This window comes from Cryptomeria japonica, chromosome 3 (genome assembly GCF_030272615.1).
Source record: "Cryptomeria japonica chromosome 3, Sugi_1.0, whole genome shotgun sequence".
NCBI lineage: Eukaryota > Viridiplantae > Streptophyta > Pinopsida > Cupressales > Cupressaceae > Cryptomeria > Cryptomeria japonica.
In genome coordinates, this window is record NC_081407.1 from 293,164,436 (window position 1) to 293,185,877 (window position 21,442).

General features: G+C 36.7%; 1 protein-coding gene across 1 annotated transcript in view; it reads right to left on the minus strand.

Annotated features, from left to right (window-relative positions):
* Positions 1 to 412: 412 nt before the first annotated feature.
* The window catches only part of LOC131062669 (uncharacterized), a 29,437-nt gene continuing 8,407 nt past the window's right edge, over positions 413 to 21,442 (minus strand). The window contains exon 2 of the mRNA XM_057996377.1: positions 413 to 585. Coding sequence (XP_057852360.1) covers positions 413 to 585 — 173 coding nt within the window. The remainder of the gene's footprint in view (positions 586 to 21,442) is intronic.

Genomic DNA, 21,442 nt, shown 5'->3' on the forward strand with positions numbered 1-21,442 from the left:
ATGATTTAAAAAAACTATACAAAATTGTAGTTATATAGGATAAATACAATAATTGATTTTTAATAGAAATAATTGTTATATAAAATAATTTTTTAATTTTCATTTATATTTAATTTAAATTTAATAGTGTAAATCAACTCCTTGTAAAATAGCTAATTCATTTAATTAACTATATTTTTAACTCCTTTTAATCATTTCAAATCAAAATATAACAACATTTTTAATTTTCAATTTATTACTAGATACAATCAAAAGTACTTACTCATTACAATAGTATTGCATAAAAGCAAGTAGTAATAAACAAATATTACTACTGAACAGATTTTCTCAAAATATATATGAACTTAGCTAATGCATGCATGATTGCAAGCATTTCCTTGTCATAGATGGAGTAGGACCTTTCAACACCTCTTCATTTTCTGCTCTCAAACACAATGGGATGCTTGTCTTGCATCAAAACAGCCCCAACACCTTCTCCAGATGCATCACACTGTAACTCGAAGGGCTTGGAGAAATCTGGAATTGCCAAAACTGGACAAGAGCTCATGATCTTCTTAAACTTATCAAAAGTAGTATGAGCCTTTTCTGTCCAACAAAAAGCTCCCTAATAATAAATTGTATGGAAGAGGAAGGTCCAGAACTTGACAGATGATGTATTTCACCACAGGGCCCACTCGAATTGGTAGCACCACAACTCCTTTGGATGAATGCAAACATCAAATCAGGTAACCTGCTCAGCAATTTTCCAATGACTAGTACTTTTTTAGAAGAGGACTTTGTAATCCCTGCCATCACTGGGGCACCCACTATTATCACAGCCGGCCCTCCTAATGCACTCACTGTTATACTCTTGCTTATTTCATTTCATTCCAAATCATCAAATTAACGATATTATTGAATCTGACATTGTGTACCCATAGAATGTATATCAAAGAGGATTGTGAACCAATTAGACAGCCTCAGAGAAGGATTAATCCTTCCTTAAGAGAAATAGTTAAAGAGGAACTGCAAAAATTGCTTCATGCAGGTTTCATCTACCCTATTTCAGATAGTCAATGGGTTTCTCCTCTGGTTATAGTTCCCAAGAAAGGAGTAAAATGGAGAGTTTGTGTGGACTATAGGGAGCTCAACACTGCTACTAAAAAGGATCATTCCCCATTGCCATTTATAGACCAAGTGTTACACTCTTTGGTAGGTAAGCAGTACTTTTCATTTTTGGATGGATTTAGTGGTTATAACATGTCCATGTATGTACAAAAGAGCCAATTTATCCTTAAATAAAAGATTTAAAATCAAATAAAAGAGTTTCTTTATATAAAGGAAGATCTATAACTATTAATAATATGAATTCCTCATAAATAAATGTAAGGATAAACAACGAGGAGAGAACCTGGTTTATCGGGGCAAATTACCATCACCCTTATAAAATAAAATAGGATTATACAATATTTAGTTACTAGATGCCTGTTACAATTGTGAATTGTCACCAAATATTGTTGAATTGTTAAATAAGTCATCTACTATAAATATGTCATGTACTATAAAGTAAATAACTTCATGTGCTTTCCCAAATTCTACCTCTACTCAAATATATAAATGCGAACCACTGTACACTTCAAGACACTCAAAAATTCTATCTCTGCTCAAATATATAAATCCATACTATTGTACACTTCAAAACTCGTAAGGACTTGTGTTCTGCTGTTTTAAATGTCGACATGGATGGGGAAGTAGATCTTGAGGAAGAAATCATTTGTGCCTTAAGTGAAATCAAGAAGCTTAAGAAAAGAAATTTCAAACAAAAGTTTAAGTTATAGAAATATGAAGAAGAGGATAGTGATTCAAGAGCAAAGCAAAGATGTCATTCAAGAGCAAAGATGAGTGTATGCAATTTCTTTTAAGTGCTTTCTGGTGAAAAGCATTCTATTGATTGTATGTAATTTGGAGCTGAATGAATATTTACTAGAGGGAGTTGTACCTTAATTCAGAGGTTAATCAATTAAATGATTTTCCAACTATTTGGTAGAAATTTTATCTGCCTTTCTATGACCCACAATGCTTAAAGATTAAAAAAATAAGGAAAGACAAATCTGTTTACCAACAATATCAAAAAAAATTTGAAGATATAAGTGATAACCAAATTTATGTCAAAAAGATTCTTTATTGTTATTTTTGCTAATAAGGAAGAATGGGAGAAGGTAAGTAGGATTGAGGTCGATTGAAATTACCCATTGTATATGCAAAAGTGGTTCCCTAATTTTAACCCACTCACTTAGATCCTTATCACTCCCCAATTTGGATTCGATTGCATAATTTGCCTATAGAATATTGGTCTATAGAATGTTTGGAAAAGGTCAATAGATCATTGGGATATTAATCGACATTTATGTACACCTAGTTGATGATGATGCATACCTCTATGTAAACATCAAGGTGGCAACAATAAGGTGAATACCAAGTGATGTTAGGTTTGTTTGATGATAAACATTGGATTAAAAAAATTGAAATTGAAAAGGAAACATTGTTTTGTCTTTGGTGTAGTCAAATAGATCATAAGATAAATGATTGTAAAATAATCCCAAAGACAATAGAGAAATGGATTCCTAAAAACAAAAATCTTAACAAAAATTTGGGACCCAATATAGTAAAAGAAAGAGTAGTTCAAAAGGGAAAGGAAAAGTTTATACAAATAGGTTTGGGTGGAACAAAGAAAGTTGATGAAACTAATGGGAGAAATAGACAAGATAAAGATGCATGTCCTAAGGATTAAAGGATAAAACCATTAATTAGGAAAAAAACAATATAGATTTATGGGAGGGGAAGGATAGTGCTAGCAAGGAACAATGAGGAACAGATGAAGAAGGAACATAAAATGCTTCATAGTTGGCAATTATGGATCCAAGATGTATTAGTCACATGATGACACAATTGCTAGGGAAAGAAAATGGAGGAAGAGGAAGGAAAGCCAATAAATAGAAAAGAGAGGATGAAATAGGGGAGACAGGATTGGAGAGCATCTAAGCAGTTTTGACAAAATCCAATAGTGCAAAGGCCTCCCTTGGAAATAAATGGGGCTCCTCACGTGGAATGTTAGGGGCCTTTTGGCCCCTAAAAAATGACACTTAATCAAGCACCATTTGGATAAAGTTGTAGTGGATGTTGCAATACTCTAAGAAACCAAAATTTTCTTAGAAAAAGGGCCCAAATTTGTTAAATATTATTGTAGATGGGAATGATCATTTGTGAATGCACGAGGAAACTCTAGAGGCATGGGTTTTTTTTATAGAATTTAGATACAATGTTGGTAAATGTGGAGATGGCAGAATATAACTAGATGATGTGTAAGGTCAGGTGTCAGGTTTCAAATGAGGGATTCTCATTAATTAATATCTAACATCTCACTAAAATAAAAGAAAAAATATTGTTGTGGCAACCCATCCTACATGGCTTTGAGGATTAGAAAAAAGGTAAAATGATCCTTTGTGGGGAATTCAATGCCATTATGGATTAGTGTTAAAAAGTGAATGATTTAAAAAACTAAATCGATCTATGATGGATTTTAGAACATGTATTGAGAAAGTGGAAGTTGTTGACTCCAGCAGGGATAACTTTAAGAAACCACCCCTCGGGCAACTGTGTAAAATCCTGGCGAATCGGACATTATTTTTAGGGGAAGAATTTTCATAATTGATGGCAAATTTTTTTTTTAAATAGGGAAAACAATTATTTCGTATTGGTGATTTTTTTCTAGGGTACGAAAATTCCATAAATTTCAGGAGAATAATACCTTATTCTATGGGAAAAATATTTATTGTGGGAGGCAAATATTTTTGTTAAAAGGAACAAATATATAATTGTATGAGCAAAAATGTTTACTTCAAAGGAAAAATTATTTAAATGTATTGGCGATTTTTATCCACCGCTTGAAAATTATTTAAATGTATTGGTGATTTTTATCCACCGCTTTAAAATTATTGAATTTGTTTTGGCAAATATTTTGTTATTTATGAAAAAATCTATAGTTTATTGGCAATTTGATGAATTCATTGCCATTAATAGCAAGGCGCATCACATCAGATCAGTACATCACATCACATAAATTCTTAATACGTTGAGTCCGAACTCTGCACGATGTATCAATAACCATGGCCTCTTTGACATGTGAAGGGTGACACATACCTAAAATCTATCAATGATTTTAAACCATTTGATGATCGTAGATCAATGGCTGAAGTTTTATTTCGACCCAATTTTCTGAAGAAAACATAGCTCACCAAAAGGTGCCCGGAATGGAATTGGATTTAATAGACACGTATCAAATGTCATGAATCACGGTCAGTAATTTCATTCATTTAATAAATATCTTTTCAATAATTGCAATCCACTTTGTCCCCACAACTTCCAATGTGATACTTGCCAACTTGGTACTGGTTTATAGCTGTTTCCATTTTCACACAATAGTGCATTTATGGGAAAGATTTACAGAGATAAGAAATATTTTTAAAAATTTAAAGCAATTAATACAGTTAAAGAAGTAATTATTACAATCAAGAGCTTCAACTATTTACAATACGATCTCTTCTTCTTTCATCTTCAATTAGCCTTTGCCATTTGGTAGATAAATTGTTAGAGTTGTATTTAAATTCTTGCTCTGGTTTACATTTATAGGCTCAGGTTGTTTAATTTGTTAATCTATTTTCTCAAGATGGACACTCCCATCCACTTGAGAAGCACTTCTGCAGAGGACCAGAGGGCCTTTCTAGGCTCTGTTAGAGACCCAACCCTCCAATCAGTCTGCAAGGAGGTTAGGTCATTCACCAATGAGGCTTTGCAGATGGTGCTGGGCAGAGAGTTTCTGCGAAACAAAAATAGGTATCGTGTTAACATGGACATTACATCTCATTTCTTAGTGTCTCTTCTGGACCTCAGAGGAGACAAGGTGGATATGCTGATGCAGTTGAGGAAGGTTTTTAAGGAAGACTTCCTTGGAGATGACATTACTATTGTCGTCCTTGTAGAAGTAGGGGTGGGGATCCCTTGGGCAAGTGAATTATCCAAGCTTCTCCTCCCTGACCAAATAGTGTTAATGGCCAGGAAACTGTTTCTCCTAAACCTAAATGTGGAGCAGTTGATGCATCACAGGAAATGGGCGTGGATTGGCAGGGACTTCCTCTAGAAATAGTTGCTCCTAGATGACTTTCCAAACTACAATTGGCTTGAAGAATTCTCGCAGCTTATGTTGTCTAAATAATTCTATATGGAAGGAGGGTCAGATTCTTAGTACAAAGTTGTAAATCATCCACTACATGTGCCCTAGCCCTACCCCCTGGGCCCCTAGTAGTTTTTTTTTCCTATGTCCTCGAAACCTAACAAGCTCAGTGGCTTACACATTTCGGCTTTTAAGTTTTTGAGTGTCTCAGACTTGAGACAAAAAAATTGTAAATTTCCAAAGCATAAATATTAATGATAATTTTTCAAATTCCAATTTGTTTCAGTTTGCCTCTTAGAGTCTTATGGATATAAAAATGATTTCTATAATTCTATTTCATTTTTATTAATTAATTTCTTTCAAATTCTTTTTGTATATGAGCTACGTTATTTCAATTATTTTTTAAACAATGGAAATAAATTTAATACTATGATCTTTTTTATGTAATGCTATTAAAAAAATAATCAGTTTGTTCCATTAATTATTAATTATAATTTTATAAATATATAGTCATTCAAAATACAAAATTTCAAAAGTTTCAAGATACAAAAGTTTATCGATAAAGGTTTTTTTATTATATTAATTCAAAAGTTTCAAGATACAAAATTTGTAGTCATTCATACATAAACAAAGATAGAGAGAAAACCATACTGCCCACAGCTTATAGCAAGCAGACAAAAAAACCAGTTCATTGCTGGTTATCCATAACAAATGTTTCAACAGTAATAAATCATTTAGAAGCAAATTAAAAAAGATTGGCCGATACAATAGGCCGCTCACTCACTATCCCCCTGGGTCGCCTCCTCCCAGTCCCTTCCCTCCTCGAAGGTTGATGCTTTCCCTTTTGCCACTTCAACTTTCATTTTTGGAATGCAGTTTAGGCACCCAAAGTCAGGGTCGCCCTCCAAGATTGCCAATAGCTCTATGGCCCTTCCTTCTTTAGCCCTATCTCTCAATTTCCTACCAACCTCCATCCTTGCCACCACATGCAAAGCCTTCAGGAATTCATCCACCCTAGTTAATTTCACAATGAGTTTCATCGCTTCCCACCTCACTCGGGCACGTTCACAACACTGGTATTTGATTTCATCCTCTAGGCCATGAATAAAAGGAAGCAACTCCTCCTAGTCATCCCCTTCCTTAATTTGAATGCCAACGCTCGGCACCACCCACTCCAAGATTGAATCCAGGTTAATAAAAAACTCCACATCAATCAATATATTTAAATGATCCATACATCAATAAAGTACAACTTAAAAAATCAGTTAATAATACAATTTACAATATCCTTACAATAGAAAAACTCCTTCCTTTCCCTTCTTATCTTTTCAAGAAAAAAAATACAATATTACATTCTTTTTTTTCTGCGACTAAAGTAATTCCAGCAACTCCTAGCTTTCCTTTCCAAGCAACCTGCATTCAAACTTAAGGCTGTGACCATGGGGTGCTCACCTCCTAGCCTAGGCTTACTAGAAGCCACCCCCGAGCTTGGAGGGCCATGTCATAGATGGGTTACACTCAAGAAACACAAACAAGCAAGGCAAAAAAAAAACTCAACAAACACATTCCCATACCAAGGCTGAAACTTCATCACATAATATTGTAAAGCGGAAAATCGCGATCGAACACTAGTTGCTCTCCCCTCTTCCAACTCCAAGGAGAGAGAAGGGAGATTCACTAGGGTTGATGGTTTTCACTTAGGGGAGAGACTTTACATTCAAAAGAGGGGTTGAAACCCACAAGATCCAATCCCACGCAATGCAAGATTGGATGCTAAATGTGTTTCAAGGGTTAAGAAAGCAAGGCTACCCTCTTTTGTAAAGAATGTTGATAGAAGAATTAAGCTAGGAATGCGGAGAAAGTGACAAAGATTCATTTATAAACTGAGATAGGGATATAGGATGAAGCTGCGGACCTGGCATTAGCAGTAAAATGTCGATACGACGCTGTCCTGCAAATTTGAGCAAAAGTTGCCGGGACGATGGCGCCCGAGCGCCATGGTCCTCTGAAAAATCCGCGAAACGAAGGGGGATCTGTTCGTCTCTGCACAAGGATTCCAGATCTTCAATTTCAGCCGCGTACCTGCAACCTACACATAGAAAAGCGAAGATGATTGGGGGGTTAGGGATTAGGGGTTTGCCTTTAGGTCAAACCCCGGTTTTGGAATTAACCAAGAAATGAGCAAGTGCTGTAAATGTAAATGTCTGTAATGTAAAACAAGTACTAATACCTTGTTGTAAGGATGTTTGTATCCTTATGTGCAAAGGTATAGATGTTGTATATTGTATGTTGTAGTAGTATGTTGTATGTAGCATGTAGTATGTAGCATGTAGTATGTGATCTCCTCTTCAATGGTTGAATCCTTGTCTTGAATGCAACACTTAGCCTTGAATGGAGACTTGGAATGAATGCTTGAATGTTTGAATGCTTGAATGCTTGAGTATAGTTTCCATGCTTTTACACATATGTCCTCCTCATGCCAAATGAGAGAGAAAAATGTAGTTTATATACTTGTCAATTAGGGTTAAAAGACTGATTTTCCCGACCTTAGGCCGACCAGGGAATGTAATTTCCAATTTGCAAACAAAAAGACCCGAGACCCCTTAGGAGACCGGGCCCAAAATAGGACTAGGAACTAGGGCGCTGGGCGCCATGGTCCTGGGGGACCAGGGTGCTGGGCGCCCTAGTCCTGAAGGACCAGGGCGCTGGGCGCTCTGGTCCCACCTCCCGGGATAGCAGGGTGCAAAGGAGGTTCAGGCCAGGGTGCAAGAAAATGTAGTTTTCAGTGTCATAATCAGGTTTCGAGGTCTCCATTCAAGTTGTGTGTTGCATCGCCATCGTGAAGACCGAAATGCAGTTGAAATTGCAAGTGTCGCAATTTTAGGATGCTACATTTAGCCCCCACTTTAGCGGGAGTATGTATGCTCATACTTCCGGTAAAGTACAAGGAACAATCATTGAAAGACTTTCACCACGTTAAGGAGGCAAGACACACCAAGCCCCTAGTGGACTAAGGATCTTACTACTTCGATTGACAAAGTAAAAGGGAAGATCATGAGGGAGAACCATGACTGTCAGTAGTAAGGTTCCCTCACTATGAGTCATGCAAGAGAGATATCGAAAATTTTCAAGGCAAAGCTAAATTTGCCAAGAAATTCTCAAGTATCTTGAAAAGATATGAACGGGATGTATGCCCGCCTACGTTAAAGCGATCGCACACGCCTCACCGGGGGTGATTGCTTTAAGGTAGTGATACATATAAGAAATGAGAAAGGAGCACGTTATCACAAGGATTTAGCCCCCAAGTGTGAGATAAGCCCAAGGATAATAGACACAAAACACAAAGCACAAGGTGACTTCGCTTTCCTCAGGGTCAGTATGCTGTATGATAATTCATGTATATATATCATATGTATGTATGCATAATTGTTCTTCATTCCCCAATCAAGGAAGGTCACCTAGAAGAAGGGAACACATGTGTCTTTTGAGTCAACATGAGAGAGACCAAAAGAGATCTCAATGCTTTGCATCATCCTCAAGTAGACAACACCAAGGACAACAAATAGAAGAATGAGAATAACGTATAGAAGAAGTAACACAAGAGAGGAGGAGAGAATCTGCTATGCTAATGTAACTAGTCTAGCACGTCATCTACCCCCCGATCTTGCTGATCAATGTTTCGGGAAGGCAGGGAACACGCTAGAGGAGGAACATTCAACACAGCAGATGGAGCTATCACAAGATCCAAACAAGGGCTATGTTCATGTTCCAAGCCACGTTGTTCTTGTCTAGGAGCTAGGATAACTGCTTTAGAAAATTCATTAGATAAATGGTTATCAATATCAACAAGTTCATATTCACTATCAGAAGCAAAAGGAGTAACATTTTCATCATGAATAACATTTTCATCTATAGCATCATCAAGATTTATAAAAATAGGGTCTTTAATTCGCACAGGATCAAGACCATCATGCATCTTATGTTTAGGAGATTTAGGCTCAATGTCCGGCTGAGGAGAAAATGGAATAATGCTTGTTGAAGGTGTCTTTGGAGATTGCAAAGTTTGAGAAGCGGCTGCTTGAGCCCTAAGACGACGCTTTCATCAACGTTCACGTGCCGAACGATTTCGTCTAGTCTTAGTAGGAAGTGGAGAAGATTGAGGAGGAGGAATGTTCTCATCCTTATCACTTGGGTGTTTAGGTTGTGGTCTCTTAGGCTGGATAATAGGAGAAGAAGAAGGTCTCTTCTCTCTATAAAAAGAAGGAGGAGGGACTGCTCCATACAAAGGAGGAATATTTGGTTTAGGAAGAAGACCAAGTCCATCATGACGAGGAGGTATAGGTCTACTTTTAGAAGGTTTATTAGGCATAGACATAGTCACATCCATAGGAATGGGTTGGGAATCTTCTTGAGGAAAGACATTAGTTTTATCTTTCAAAGGAAGAACTTCCTTCTCAAGAATGATAGGAATATCAAGTTTAGGTGTTCTAGGTTCACTTAGAGATAGGATCATATCTGTTTTCCACTTTTGATAAGATTTGAAAAGATGATCACTTCGCGGAGGAAGAGATTGGAATTGTTTAGGCCAAAAGTAATCAAGAGGAACGCTATAAGTTCTTTCAGCTGGTTTAAAGAGACTATGATTGACAGTAACAACTTCACCATTATGGGGAAATTTCAAACACTTATGAATAGGAGAAGCAATAGCTTTCATGGAAGATAGCCAAGGATAGCCAAGCTTCACATGAAATTGTTCGGAAGATGGAATAATAGCAAAGTTCACATCAAGGGATTTGTTATGGACCTCAATAGGCAATGTAATAGAACCAATTGCAGGAGAAGAAAATGCATCAAATAGTTTCACAATCACATCTATTTTGTCATAGATCACTTGATTCAATTGCAAAGTAAAAAGAAATTCTTCAGTAATAACATTAACCATGCACGAAGGATCAATAAGCACTCCACGGCAAGGTGTATTCTTGACTTTTGCAACTATGTATAAAGGACCATCAGGTGCCCTAATGGTTTCACTGGAATCAAATGTGATGGAAGGTTCTTTAGGGTTTTCTTGCTGCTCTACAAAGTTAATCACATTCGGAGTCATAGACACAAGACCATCAGATGAGAGAGAGGAATCATTAGCCTCAATTGCATTAGAGGTATGAGAAGGTAATGGATCAGTGAAAATCTGAAGATTTTGATTAGGAGGAGCTACAGATGTATTGACTTTATCATTCACTCCAGAAACAGAAATAGTATTATTATCAATCAAATCTTGAATTTTACCCTTTAAAGAAAAACATTTTTCAGTATCATGCCCAGGCTGACGATGAAATTGACAAAAAGCTTTGTTATCAAAATAAGGTGAAGTAATCTTTGCAGGATCAATTTGTCTTATAGGAGGAAGAGTAAGCACATTTTGTTCCAATAACTTATTCATAATACTATGCAATGATTCATTCAAAGGAGTATACTTTCTTTCTTTCTTGAAAAATTTAGAAATAGGAGGCACACCTTATGCTGCATTCACATTGTTGTTGATTATGTTTTCATTGAATTTGATGGAATCTCTGTTCAGTTTAAACTTCCCAAATGGTTGTTGACTGCTATCACCCTTATCACTCGGAGCCATAGGATGTGATTGTTCCATTTGACTCACAGTCAGTTGATAATTGTGAAGAGTTGCACACAACTGTTGGAAAGAAGTAAACTCAGAAAACAGAAGTTTGTCTCGGATATCTTTTTGTAAATTAGAAATAAAGATTCTTTGAATATCATTGTCAGGCACTGGAAAAGAAATTTGAGCATACAAATGCTTATATCTACCAATGAAATCAGTCACTTTTTCTTTAATACCTTGTTTACAATGCATTAAATCAATCAAAGTAACTTTAGGACTTATATTGTTTTGAAATTGTTGAATGAAAGCATTTGCAAGTTGTTCAAAAGAAGTAATAGAATAAGAAGGCAACGAGCAATACCATTGTAGGGCTTTGTCTCTTAATGTTCTAGTAAACAGTTTTGCAAGCAATCTTTGGTCATAAGCAAAATCAGTACAAATTGTTTGAAAAGTCTTAACATGTGTTAGAGGATCGCCTTTACCATTATACAGTTCCAAATGCGGGATTTCAACATGTTTAGGAGGGATAGCTCGAACAATGTCAAGAGAAAGTGGGCTCGCAACATCAAATGTGGGCACACTAAACTTAGATTGATTCATAGAGGCAATTTGTTGCTGTAAAGAAGAGACAGTTTGTGCAAGATTGTTAATGGTCGCTTTAGTTGAAGAATTCATATTAGATGTGTTAGATTGAGATGGAGGTGTTATGTTATTGAAAGAAGGTAAAGAGTAAGGTGGTGGGACTCTATGATAGTTAGTCATAGGAGATGATTGGACAGGAGGAACACTACAAGGAGGAATGGAATGGTTAAACGAATTGCCCCCTTGCGTCATGTTCATTTGTGGAGATATAATAGGGACACTCATTGAAGTAATGAATGAAGAAGTCAGATTAAATGAAGGAAGAGGGTTAATTGAAGAAGAAGGGTTGCCCCCATGACTGGTGATCACAGGAGGAATTTCTTGTGTAGAAGTAGCCATTATGTTTGATGTAAAGGTAGGTATGCTAGCAATAGAAGTCATCAAAGGAATAGAATGATTGACTTGAGTAGGAGGTTGTGTATAACCCAAATTTTCAGCACAACTCTTCATAGGCATCACATTCGAATCCACAATGTGTGCAATACCATGCAAAATATCAATTCCATTCTTATCACTTTGAAGCATACGTTTTAGACCCTCAATTAAAGGAAGAGCTTGACTATCGGGGTATTCTTGAGACATCCATTGTCGAAAATCATCAAATTGGTTATCCAATTTTGAAAGTTGTTCTTCAGAAACCTCATGGAGAACTTCTTCATCATTAGGAGGATTAGAGGAATTACCCATGTCCTCGTTAAAAAGGCTATTCAAATTAGGTTCCATCTCCTCAGTAGTTAAACCTCGGAAAGACTTAATTCCACGGCTTCGTCTAACGGGAATAGTGTAAGTAGGGCTTATTGTTGTAAAACTCATGCACTAGAGAGAGAGAGAGAAAGTTTTGATTTTAGAGGTAGCAATTTTCAGTAAAATCAGCCAATCTTTTGGATTTAAGCTGTTAAATGCAATCACGACAGTCTCTTGAAATTTCGGAAAAAATGTCCGGGACCGTGGCGCTCGGAGTGCAACACAGTCCTTGCAACTTTTTTCGAAATTTGCAGGGATGAAAGGTATGATGATTTTAGAGCTAATCTGAAAAAATTGAGTGATTTTACGATCTGTAGATAGGCCAAATTAAAGTTGCAAATTCAAAATTGAACCCTATCAAGATTGTCGAAAAAATGCAAAATTTAAATTTTGAAAAAGAGAGGGAAACTGAAATTTTGAATTTTATGATTTTAGAGGGAATGTCAAAAGCAATGCAGGTTTTGAAATTCAAAAATTGACTCAATTTCACGCAAAATTCAATTTTGAAAGCGGAAATTGAAGTTGTTGTAATTAAGCACTTAATTTCAAAAGTCACAAATTGCAAGAATTTGAAGAAAGCACTGAAATTTCGAATGAATGCAAACACACTTTTCAGATTTAGGACAGTAAGAACACAATTTTGACACAAAATTTCAGTTTCGATGATTTTTGAATGTTTAGAAGCTTTAATCCAAGCAATCCCTAGACCAACTTTGACTTTAATTTTGAAGGTGTTAAAATTGATAAAATCAGCCGAAATTCTGGATTTTAGCAGGAAAATACAGTAAGATCTCGCTCCCGAAATTTCGGAAAAAATGTCAGGGACGATGGTGCTCGGAGTGCACACGGTCCTCGCAACTTTTTTCCAAATTTTCAGGGATGAAAGATATTGTGATTTTATTGCGGAATCCAAAGTTACAGCTGATTTGGAGATGTTTTGATCAGTGAAATTGTCGGACAAAGGTTGAATCAAGAGGGTTTCAAAAATTAGGGTTTTGACACTTAACCACTTAATTTTCAAAATTAAAGCACAAATATGAATTGATAATTTGTAATAGAAGGGTAGATCTGAAACAAGCATTAATAATTAAACATTTCACAAGTTTAATTACTAAAAAGAAAATTTAGGGTTTTTATGCAATTAACCTCTAAAATTTTGCAAAAGATCAACATGGAAATGTAATCAAGGAATCAAATTTTTCAGATCTAACCATGAATAATCAGAAAGGATGTTCACGTCGGGTTCACCAAAATGTAAAGCGGAAAATCGCAATCGAACCCTAGTTGCTCTCCCCTCTTCCAACTCCAAGGAGAGAGAAGGGAGATTCACTAGGGTTGATGGTTTTCACTTAGGGGAGAGACTTTACATTCAAAAGAGGGGTTGAAACCCACAAGATCCAATCCCACGCAATGCAAGATTGGATGCTAAATGTGTTTCAAGGGTTAAGAAAGCAAGGCTACCCTCTTTTGTAAAGAATGTTGATAGAAGAATTAAGCTAGGAATGCATAGAAAGTGACAAAGATTCGTTTATAAACTAAGATAGGGATATAGGATGAAGCTGCGGACCTGGCATTAGCAGTAAAATGTCGATACGGCATTGTCCTGCAAATTTGAGTAAAAGTTGCCGGGACGATGGCACCCGAGCGCCACGGTCCTCCGAAAAATCTGCAAAACGAAGGGGGATCTGTTCGTCTCTGCACAAGGATTCCAAATCTTCAATTTCAGCCGCGTACCTGCAACCTACACACAGAAAAGTGAAGACGATTGGGGGGTTAGGGATTAGGGGTTTGCCTTTAGGTCAAACCCCGGTTTTGGAATTAACCAAGAAATGACCAAGTGCTGTAAATGTAAATGTCTGTAATGTAAAACAAGTACTAATACCTTGTTGTAAGGATGTTTGTATCCTTATGTGCGAAGGTATAGATGTTGTATATTGTATGTTGTAGTAGTATGTTGTATGTAGCATGTAGTATGTGATCTCCTCTTCAATGGTTGAATCCTTGTCTTGAATGCAACACTTAGCCTTGAATGGAGACTTGGAATGAATGCTTGAATGTTTGAATGCTTGAATGCTTCAGTATAGTTTCCACGCTTTTACACATATGTCCTCCTCATGCCAAATGAGAGAGAAAAAGGTAGTTTATATACTTGTCAATTAGGGTTAAAAGACTGATTTTCCTGACCTTAGGCCGACCAGGGAATGTAATTTCCAATTTGCAAACAAAAAGACCCGAGACCCCTTAGGAGACCGGGCCCAAAATAGGCCCAGGGACCAGGGCGCTGGGTGCCATGGTCTTGGGGGACCAGGGCGCTGGGTGCCCTGGTCCTGAAGGACCAGGGCACTGGGCGCTCTAGTCCCACCTCCCGGGACAGCAGGGTGCAAAGGAGGTTCAGGCCAGGGTGCAAGAAAATGCAGTTTTCAGTGTCATAATCAGGTTTCGGGGTCTCCATTCAGGTTGCGTGTTGCATCGCCATCGTGAAGATGGAAATGTAGTCAAAATTGCAAGTGTCACAATTTTAGGACGCTACAAATATGATGTTTACAAGGGTGGAAGTGGACCAAATACCTTGAGGAGATCTGCAAGATAATATATCATAGCCAAATCATGGTAAACAAGAACACAATATAAACCCATCTCAACCCAACATCCTTACGACCCCCAACGCATACATGCCATATTTTCTCCCCTTATGATCCCCGAATGCATAAACAAAATTATGCAGCAAGGGTCACATGAACAAACCCTTGAGATCACTCTCATAATGAGAGCCTCTTACTCTAAGGTTGTCAAACTCCTTCCACCCCCAAGACCATTCTACCCTCCCAAGGGTAGAAGGCCTTGGATACTCCCAAAACACAAGAAAATGCATAATAGAATGGGAGAAGAATTCACATAAAAATTTTCACAAATAAAATACAAGGGAAAGAACATCTACATTCAAGCAATCTTTTAAGAGAAAATTTTCAACATGCAATGTAAGAAATGATCCAACCTTGAATCTGCTCAAGGGTTCACTAGGGATAGCTTGGAGAAGAGCAGCCCACTTCCTCCATTTTTTTTTGCAACACTTAGCCAAAATTCTATTATAACTAGTTTCAAAACTGCAAAATCTCATCTCCAAAGGTGGAGAGTGGGTGATTAGCTCACTAAGCTTCAATCTCTAGCCTAAGAAGGCTTCTCTCACTCCTTCCAACCTCTTGGTTAGAGTGAGGGACTCCCATTGGTTGGTCTTCCCTAGGTCTTACACACGTCCTACCCAAGGCACCTCAAGAAGAGGAATGAAATGGGGAAGAGAAATTACACCTATCAAGAAGGTTATCTAACCAAGGATGGCACTCCTATAGATGGAATTCGTCCATCTTGGGAAAACCACGTTTTTGGGTGGTTAATCAAGCCCTAGGGGAAAGAAACATGGCCAAATTTGGCCTTCACCCATAGGTACCCCATGAGGCCTAAAAAAAATGCTCTAAAATAGATTCTAGGAGTTGATTTAACCCTTAGAAATTCCACCTAAAGTTAACCTACGGGTCAACTTTGAGTTGACCCTACTTGTGGCTCACTATCCTAGGTTTCTTGGTACCCTTAAGGATAATTAGGAAAGAAAATAATTGAACAAAAACTAATCTCTCGAAAAAGGTGACATGACAATTGCCAACACAACATACAACATAGGTGTCAAGTGACACTACAAAATAATTCCACATCACAAATACACACATGGCAATTGTCTCTTGAATGATTTAAACAATTCAATAAATACAATTTACACTCATGCAACATTTTACATTTACAAATAAAATACAATTACGAATAAAATACAATACAATGGGGTGTTATCTCCCCAAATAGACAACCCCTTGTTTTACGAACGCACATAGGCCTAGGCTTGATTCTCCATAATGTTTCCATGGTCACATGGATAATTTTCCTGCGCATCTCAATTACACATTAGTAATTCCCAAATAGCCTCATATAATATTAAACACATTAATAAGAATACAAATCAATCACTTTGCATATAATTGACATCATATAAATCAATTTACCATAAAACCAATGCAATCCATATAAAGCAATTATCATAATCCTCATAAATTCCAACCATTCGTAAGGCATGCATCATAATTCCTAACATCATAATAAGGTCCTGCAAATTCAGATATAGCTGACATACATCAGATCAAGATTATCCAATCAGTGGATTATATAGGATTTCAAATCTATAACACATCAAAATATACACCACAAGGTGAAAAGATTCTGTAACGTGGTTAAATCACTTTCTCACCAATCTATCTGTCTAACATAGCCTATCCTATTAAAATAGTTATTAATAAGGTCAACCATGGTCAACTAAGTTAACCAGAGCTTGATCTGGGAGGAGCTCTACATCCTCCTCCCCTAGAGTTCAACTTACTCTTGGAAGTCGCAAGTGTAGAATAGAAAATAGGGACATGAAATTTCCCAAAATCTCACTAAGTTACTCTAAATCTTATCTTGCCTACTAGAATGATGCATTACCAAACCCAACTTATTATTGTAATTAGCTTACTATCTTCATAAGGTTAAATTCTTAGCATTTTTATTACATTTCCCTTCAATCTCAGGTAGGTGTTTACCAAATTCTATCTTTCAACAATCTACATTAATGCACCATCCAAATCTTATCAATAACACACATCAACTCCCAAAATCAAGGTTACACATAAAAGTTTTCTTATTAAATTTTCAAGATTCGTACTTGTTTAGGATTCATTTTAAAACATTTTTATCCCACTGCAATGCTCATCCATGCATGTTACTTAAGAAAATTGACATCACACTTAATCCAAAATGAATTTGCTTATTTTACATCAAGGTGCCTCATAAGGGTGTTAATTACATATTTGTTAAACCACCCTAGGTGCATGATTTCTTCCAATAGCCTTAGGCAACAAGGCATAATCAAATTTAAGCTCTTCAAATCCACCCCTATATAGGGTATTTTTCTACCTCTAGGGCTTACAATATTTATATTTCTAGTCTCCAAGGTTTAAGCTACATAGAGTATATTACTCACAACACCAAACATTAAGGTATATAACCATCCCGTTTTAAGGGAGTGATGAAAAAATGATAATACTAAACTTAGATATCATCCACGCAAACATCTCTATACACATGCCAAATTAACAACTCTGAAATTATCATCACTTTTATAATTCATTAGGGCTAGATCACTCCCTTTTTTTTGGTTATAACTTTTCTCGCTTAGATTACTCGCATATAATTTTATTTAGGAGGATATTCCTTCCTTTATATTAATTTGATAAAATATTCTTTGTTAATTCTTTGTGCCTAATTTGACTCCTTGCGGTATTCTCCCTTGACACACTATCAGTGGTTCAACGAACATGATAGACATTACACAAATCACATCACTAGGGCTAGCTATATCAACCATCGAAATGAAAGTTACTTTTGCCAAGTCCAATCAAAAGAAGAAAAATGCTGGCAATTGAAAAAAATATTAAAATTAGCAACATGGCAAGTGCCATAGCTCCAATAAAAAGAAACATAAATTTAGTGTTCCTTTAATCATAAAAAAAATATATATATAAAATAAAGTACTATCCCCTAGGTCACAATATACTTTTCAAAGAAAGTTGAAAACACTAACAAATCATAACTTGAAACAAGATGACCATATTAGACATACTATAGGGAGTAACTACAACACATCACCCAAGATCACACGTCCTGAGCATGTTAGGAAGTGATTATTAGACTCTTAAGGTTCTTAGATTATTTATATTCCTTTATAATTTATGAAATATCTTCCACACAAGAGATTGCAATCATTTTATAGATCATGTTCCATTTTAACCTTCATGTGATTGCTATTAGAAGAAACACTTTCCGATATAATCTTCTATCTATCTAGGGTTATTAACATCCATAATTATATTCTAATAGGTGATTGCACTAACTCAACCATTCTCCATCCATTCTTCTTAGACTTCCATTAAATATCTTAATATGTTAAACCTTGGTTCAATGTTACGTGGGAACTCATGCACCAACACTTTCATGTCTTACTTACACATGCGGTTGCTAATTCGGTACAAAATTGTCACTTGTATACTTAGAACCACTAGGGTTTGTAAAATGTAATCATATAATTTTACTAGGGACATCATTTGTCTTCTTAGCACTTTATTCTAGCTCCTTGAATTTTTACCTCTAACATTTACCTGACTTCATTAAGTAGGAGCTTGTTGCCAAATTACTAACACTTATGTTTAAGAACCACTTGGGATGGAATAATTGTCAAGTAAAACCAATAACTGTTAACAACTAATTCCTACCCACACATTTCATGACATATTTGAAATAATGCGGGGGGTTGACTTATTCTCTCCTACTTCACTTATGCAACTTGTGAATTCAAGGGGGTGCGCACTCGAGAGGTGACCAACACCCACCGTGTTAATTTAGAATTTGGTAAAAAGTGGTTATCTCTTTCCATATTACTTATTTATATTTACTTACTAGCCAATTATGACATATCACAACTTATGATTTCCTTCAATCTACACAAACCACCTTATCATCATAATATCCTGTTACCCAATTACGGCATAATATAAAGGTGTCCAATAGTTACCAACGTCTTAAGACTCCCATAATTTCTAAGTTCTCCCTTAGCTACCCATATAATTCAGCTCCTTATCATTGTTCTCATAAAATATTATATACTACCAACCGATTTTCAATAAAACGTTGGTATTATAATACTGCTATACTATCTCTCCCTAAGGCCCTACTCATCTGCATGTTGTTTCATCCATACTTTCACCCTTGAGTGCCATAATTTACAAACCTACTTTGGATATGCCAAGTAGTTAAATTGTATTTCCTATTGTCTTGCATCTAGCTACCAGTCATGCTTGGGTTGTACCTTTCTCCTTAGGTTCTGAACGAGTATAAATTAATCATTTCTAGATTATAAGATTCTAATACTTTTACACCCCTTTCACTTCAATAGGGATTTTTGTATGATTCCCAAATCATCTCTACTCTCTTTGCCATTATTTAATTTCTCCAAGATTTATCTTCCCATGAAGGAACTAGTTTGAGGCTTTACTTGCTTATTTCCCCAATTATAACCACATATGAACTTAGGGTTTATAGCAATTATGTGTTTTAACCCAAGAAGTTCATGTCTCCTTTGTTCTTATTCGATCCATCTATAGTTTTACTAGGGTTCACTTATCAAGGAGATTTCCATTCATCATATTAGCCCCTATCTTCAGGGTTATTCAACACTCGCTTTTCTGCATTGCTATATGAATCGTCTAACAAATGTCCTTAATAAGAAACCTAGCATGACCACATGCTTAAGGTACCTATCCATTAGGATAGGTTAATGCTTCTTTCTAAGATTCACAAGATGGTGCAGTATCACCCTTCAAAGGGCTCCCACCATTTGATTTTGTTATGTTCTTGCTTCTTTAAGAAGCCATTGTAAATATAAGAAGAGCCATGTGCTCATTGGTCTTATTTAGGTCCTAGTTTAGGTCCTAGGTTCATAAGTCTAGGTTGAGTTTTCTTGTGGAGTAGAGGGTATCCATCCCTTTGATCTATTTATGGTCCTTCTTAGCATGGTGGTGTCCATAGGATAGCCCAATGTGGGCCTAGGAGTCAAGAAAAGCAACATTGAGAAAGTTGATCAAAAGTTGCAAAAATTGCATGACAACTTTTGAAAGTTGTCAAGCAACTTTTCCACCTAGTGGGTCAAAACCCTTAGCTTAGCATGGACAACCCTAATGTGAGCACATAGACTAAGGAAAGGGTACTAAATGTAGTTACAAACCCTAAGATGATGGGTTGGATGTTAGTTTTGTATGGCCCAAGGAAAGTGACTTGACTGTGACTGTAATTTTGTTGCAATTCGGCACTAATGAAGCAATGAAGGATTGATAATGGATTGATCTTAAAACAAAACTATGTTGGGACTCTTATATGGTGTATATACCATCATTTTGAGTATTTAGGTTAGGTTTTGTTTTGCAAGTGTTGTGTGTTTGTAAATATTTTGTAAACTTTCTTCTCACTATCTAGTTTTAGACTAATTTGTGTCAATGGGTTCACAACTCCTTTCCCCATTGTGGAATCACCATGAAACCATGGGGAATAGGAGTACAAACCCTATATATTACTTTAAAGAAAGCAGGGCCTTGAAGATGCATGGAAGCCAACCAAAGACCCACTCCTAGGCGAGACTAGACAGTGCCCGGCTAGGAAGGGTTAAAGTTGCAGAGGTCCAGGAAAGCAAGGAAGGTCAGAGGAGGATGCACCCTTTGAAGGAGTTGTAGAGGGGTGTGTGGAGCACCATTGGTGAGAAGGAGGAGCTTCCACTAATCCAGAAAAGGTGGTAAAAACATCAAACCAACACTGTGACCCTGGCAGGCCTTAAAAACCCTCTTTAAAACCCTTAAAAACCTCAAAATTCACCTAGGGTAGTGTACGGACACTTGGAGGCTGAAAACTAGAAAAATCCTTGAGCCCTTGCCAAATGAATAGCATTTATTTTGGGAAGTTTCACAAATATATGCATCGTCTGCAAGAGGGAGCCCTAAAATTCTGGATAGGAGGCCTAATTGGGCACATTCTTTGTAGCCCTATTTTGTAGGAAAAAGGCAAAATAGTGAAATTGGTAAGGGGTTCAGAGGTTGAAACCTCTCGGGGGAACATAAATGAATGAAAAACCATGTCGAAGACCTTTCCTATCCTTTCTAGGACCTAAGAAGATGTGGGACAAGCCAAACCCTTATTAGCCTATGTAAGGGTTCTTTGAATCTCATGAGTAGGTGAGACCTTAGGAGAAGTAATTCAAGTTGTTGGTGGGTGGATTGGGCAAGGTCAGGGGATTCCACAAGCAGGGGAAGTCCTAGAGACCCTAGGGTATGGTTAGAACACCTATGTATCCAAGGAAAGGATCTAAGAGCATAGACTAGGCTAGTCTATCCCATATCCTATCCCATCAGATTGGTATCAGAGCAAGTTAAAGATTTGGTGGACCGTGCATGTCTCTATATTCTGGTGAATCAGTAGCGGAGAACAAAATGGTCACTAATGCAGAGCTGGCTAGGCAGGTATAAGAGCAAAAGGAGAAGAACAGACTCCTTGAAGAAGCTATGAGCGAGATAAGGGACAAGCTGCAAGAAGTGGTGGATCAA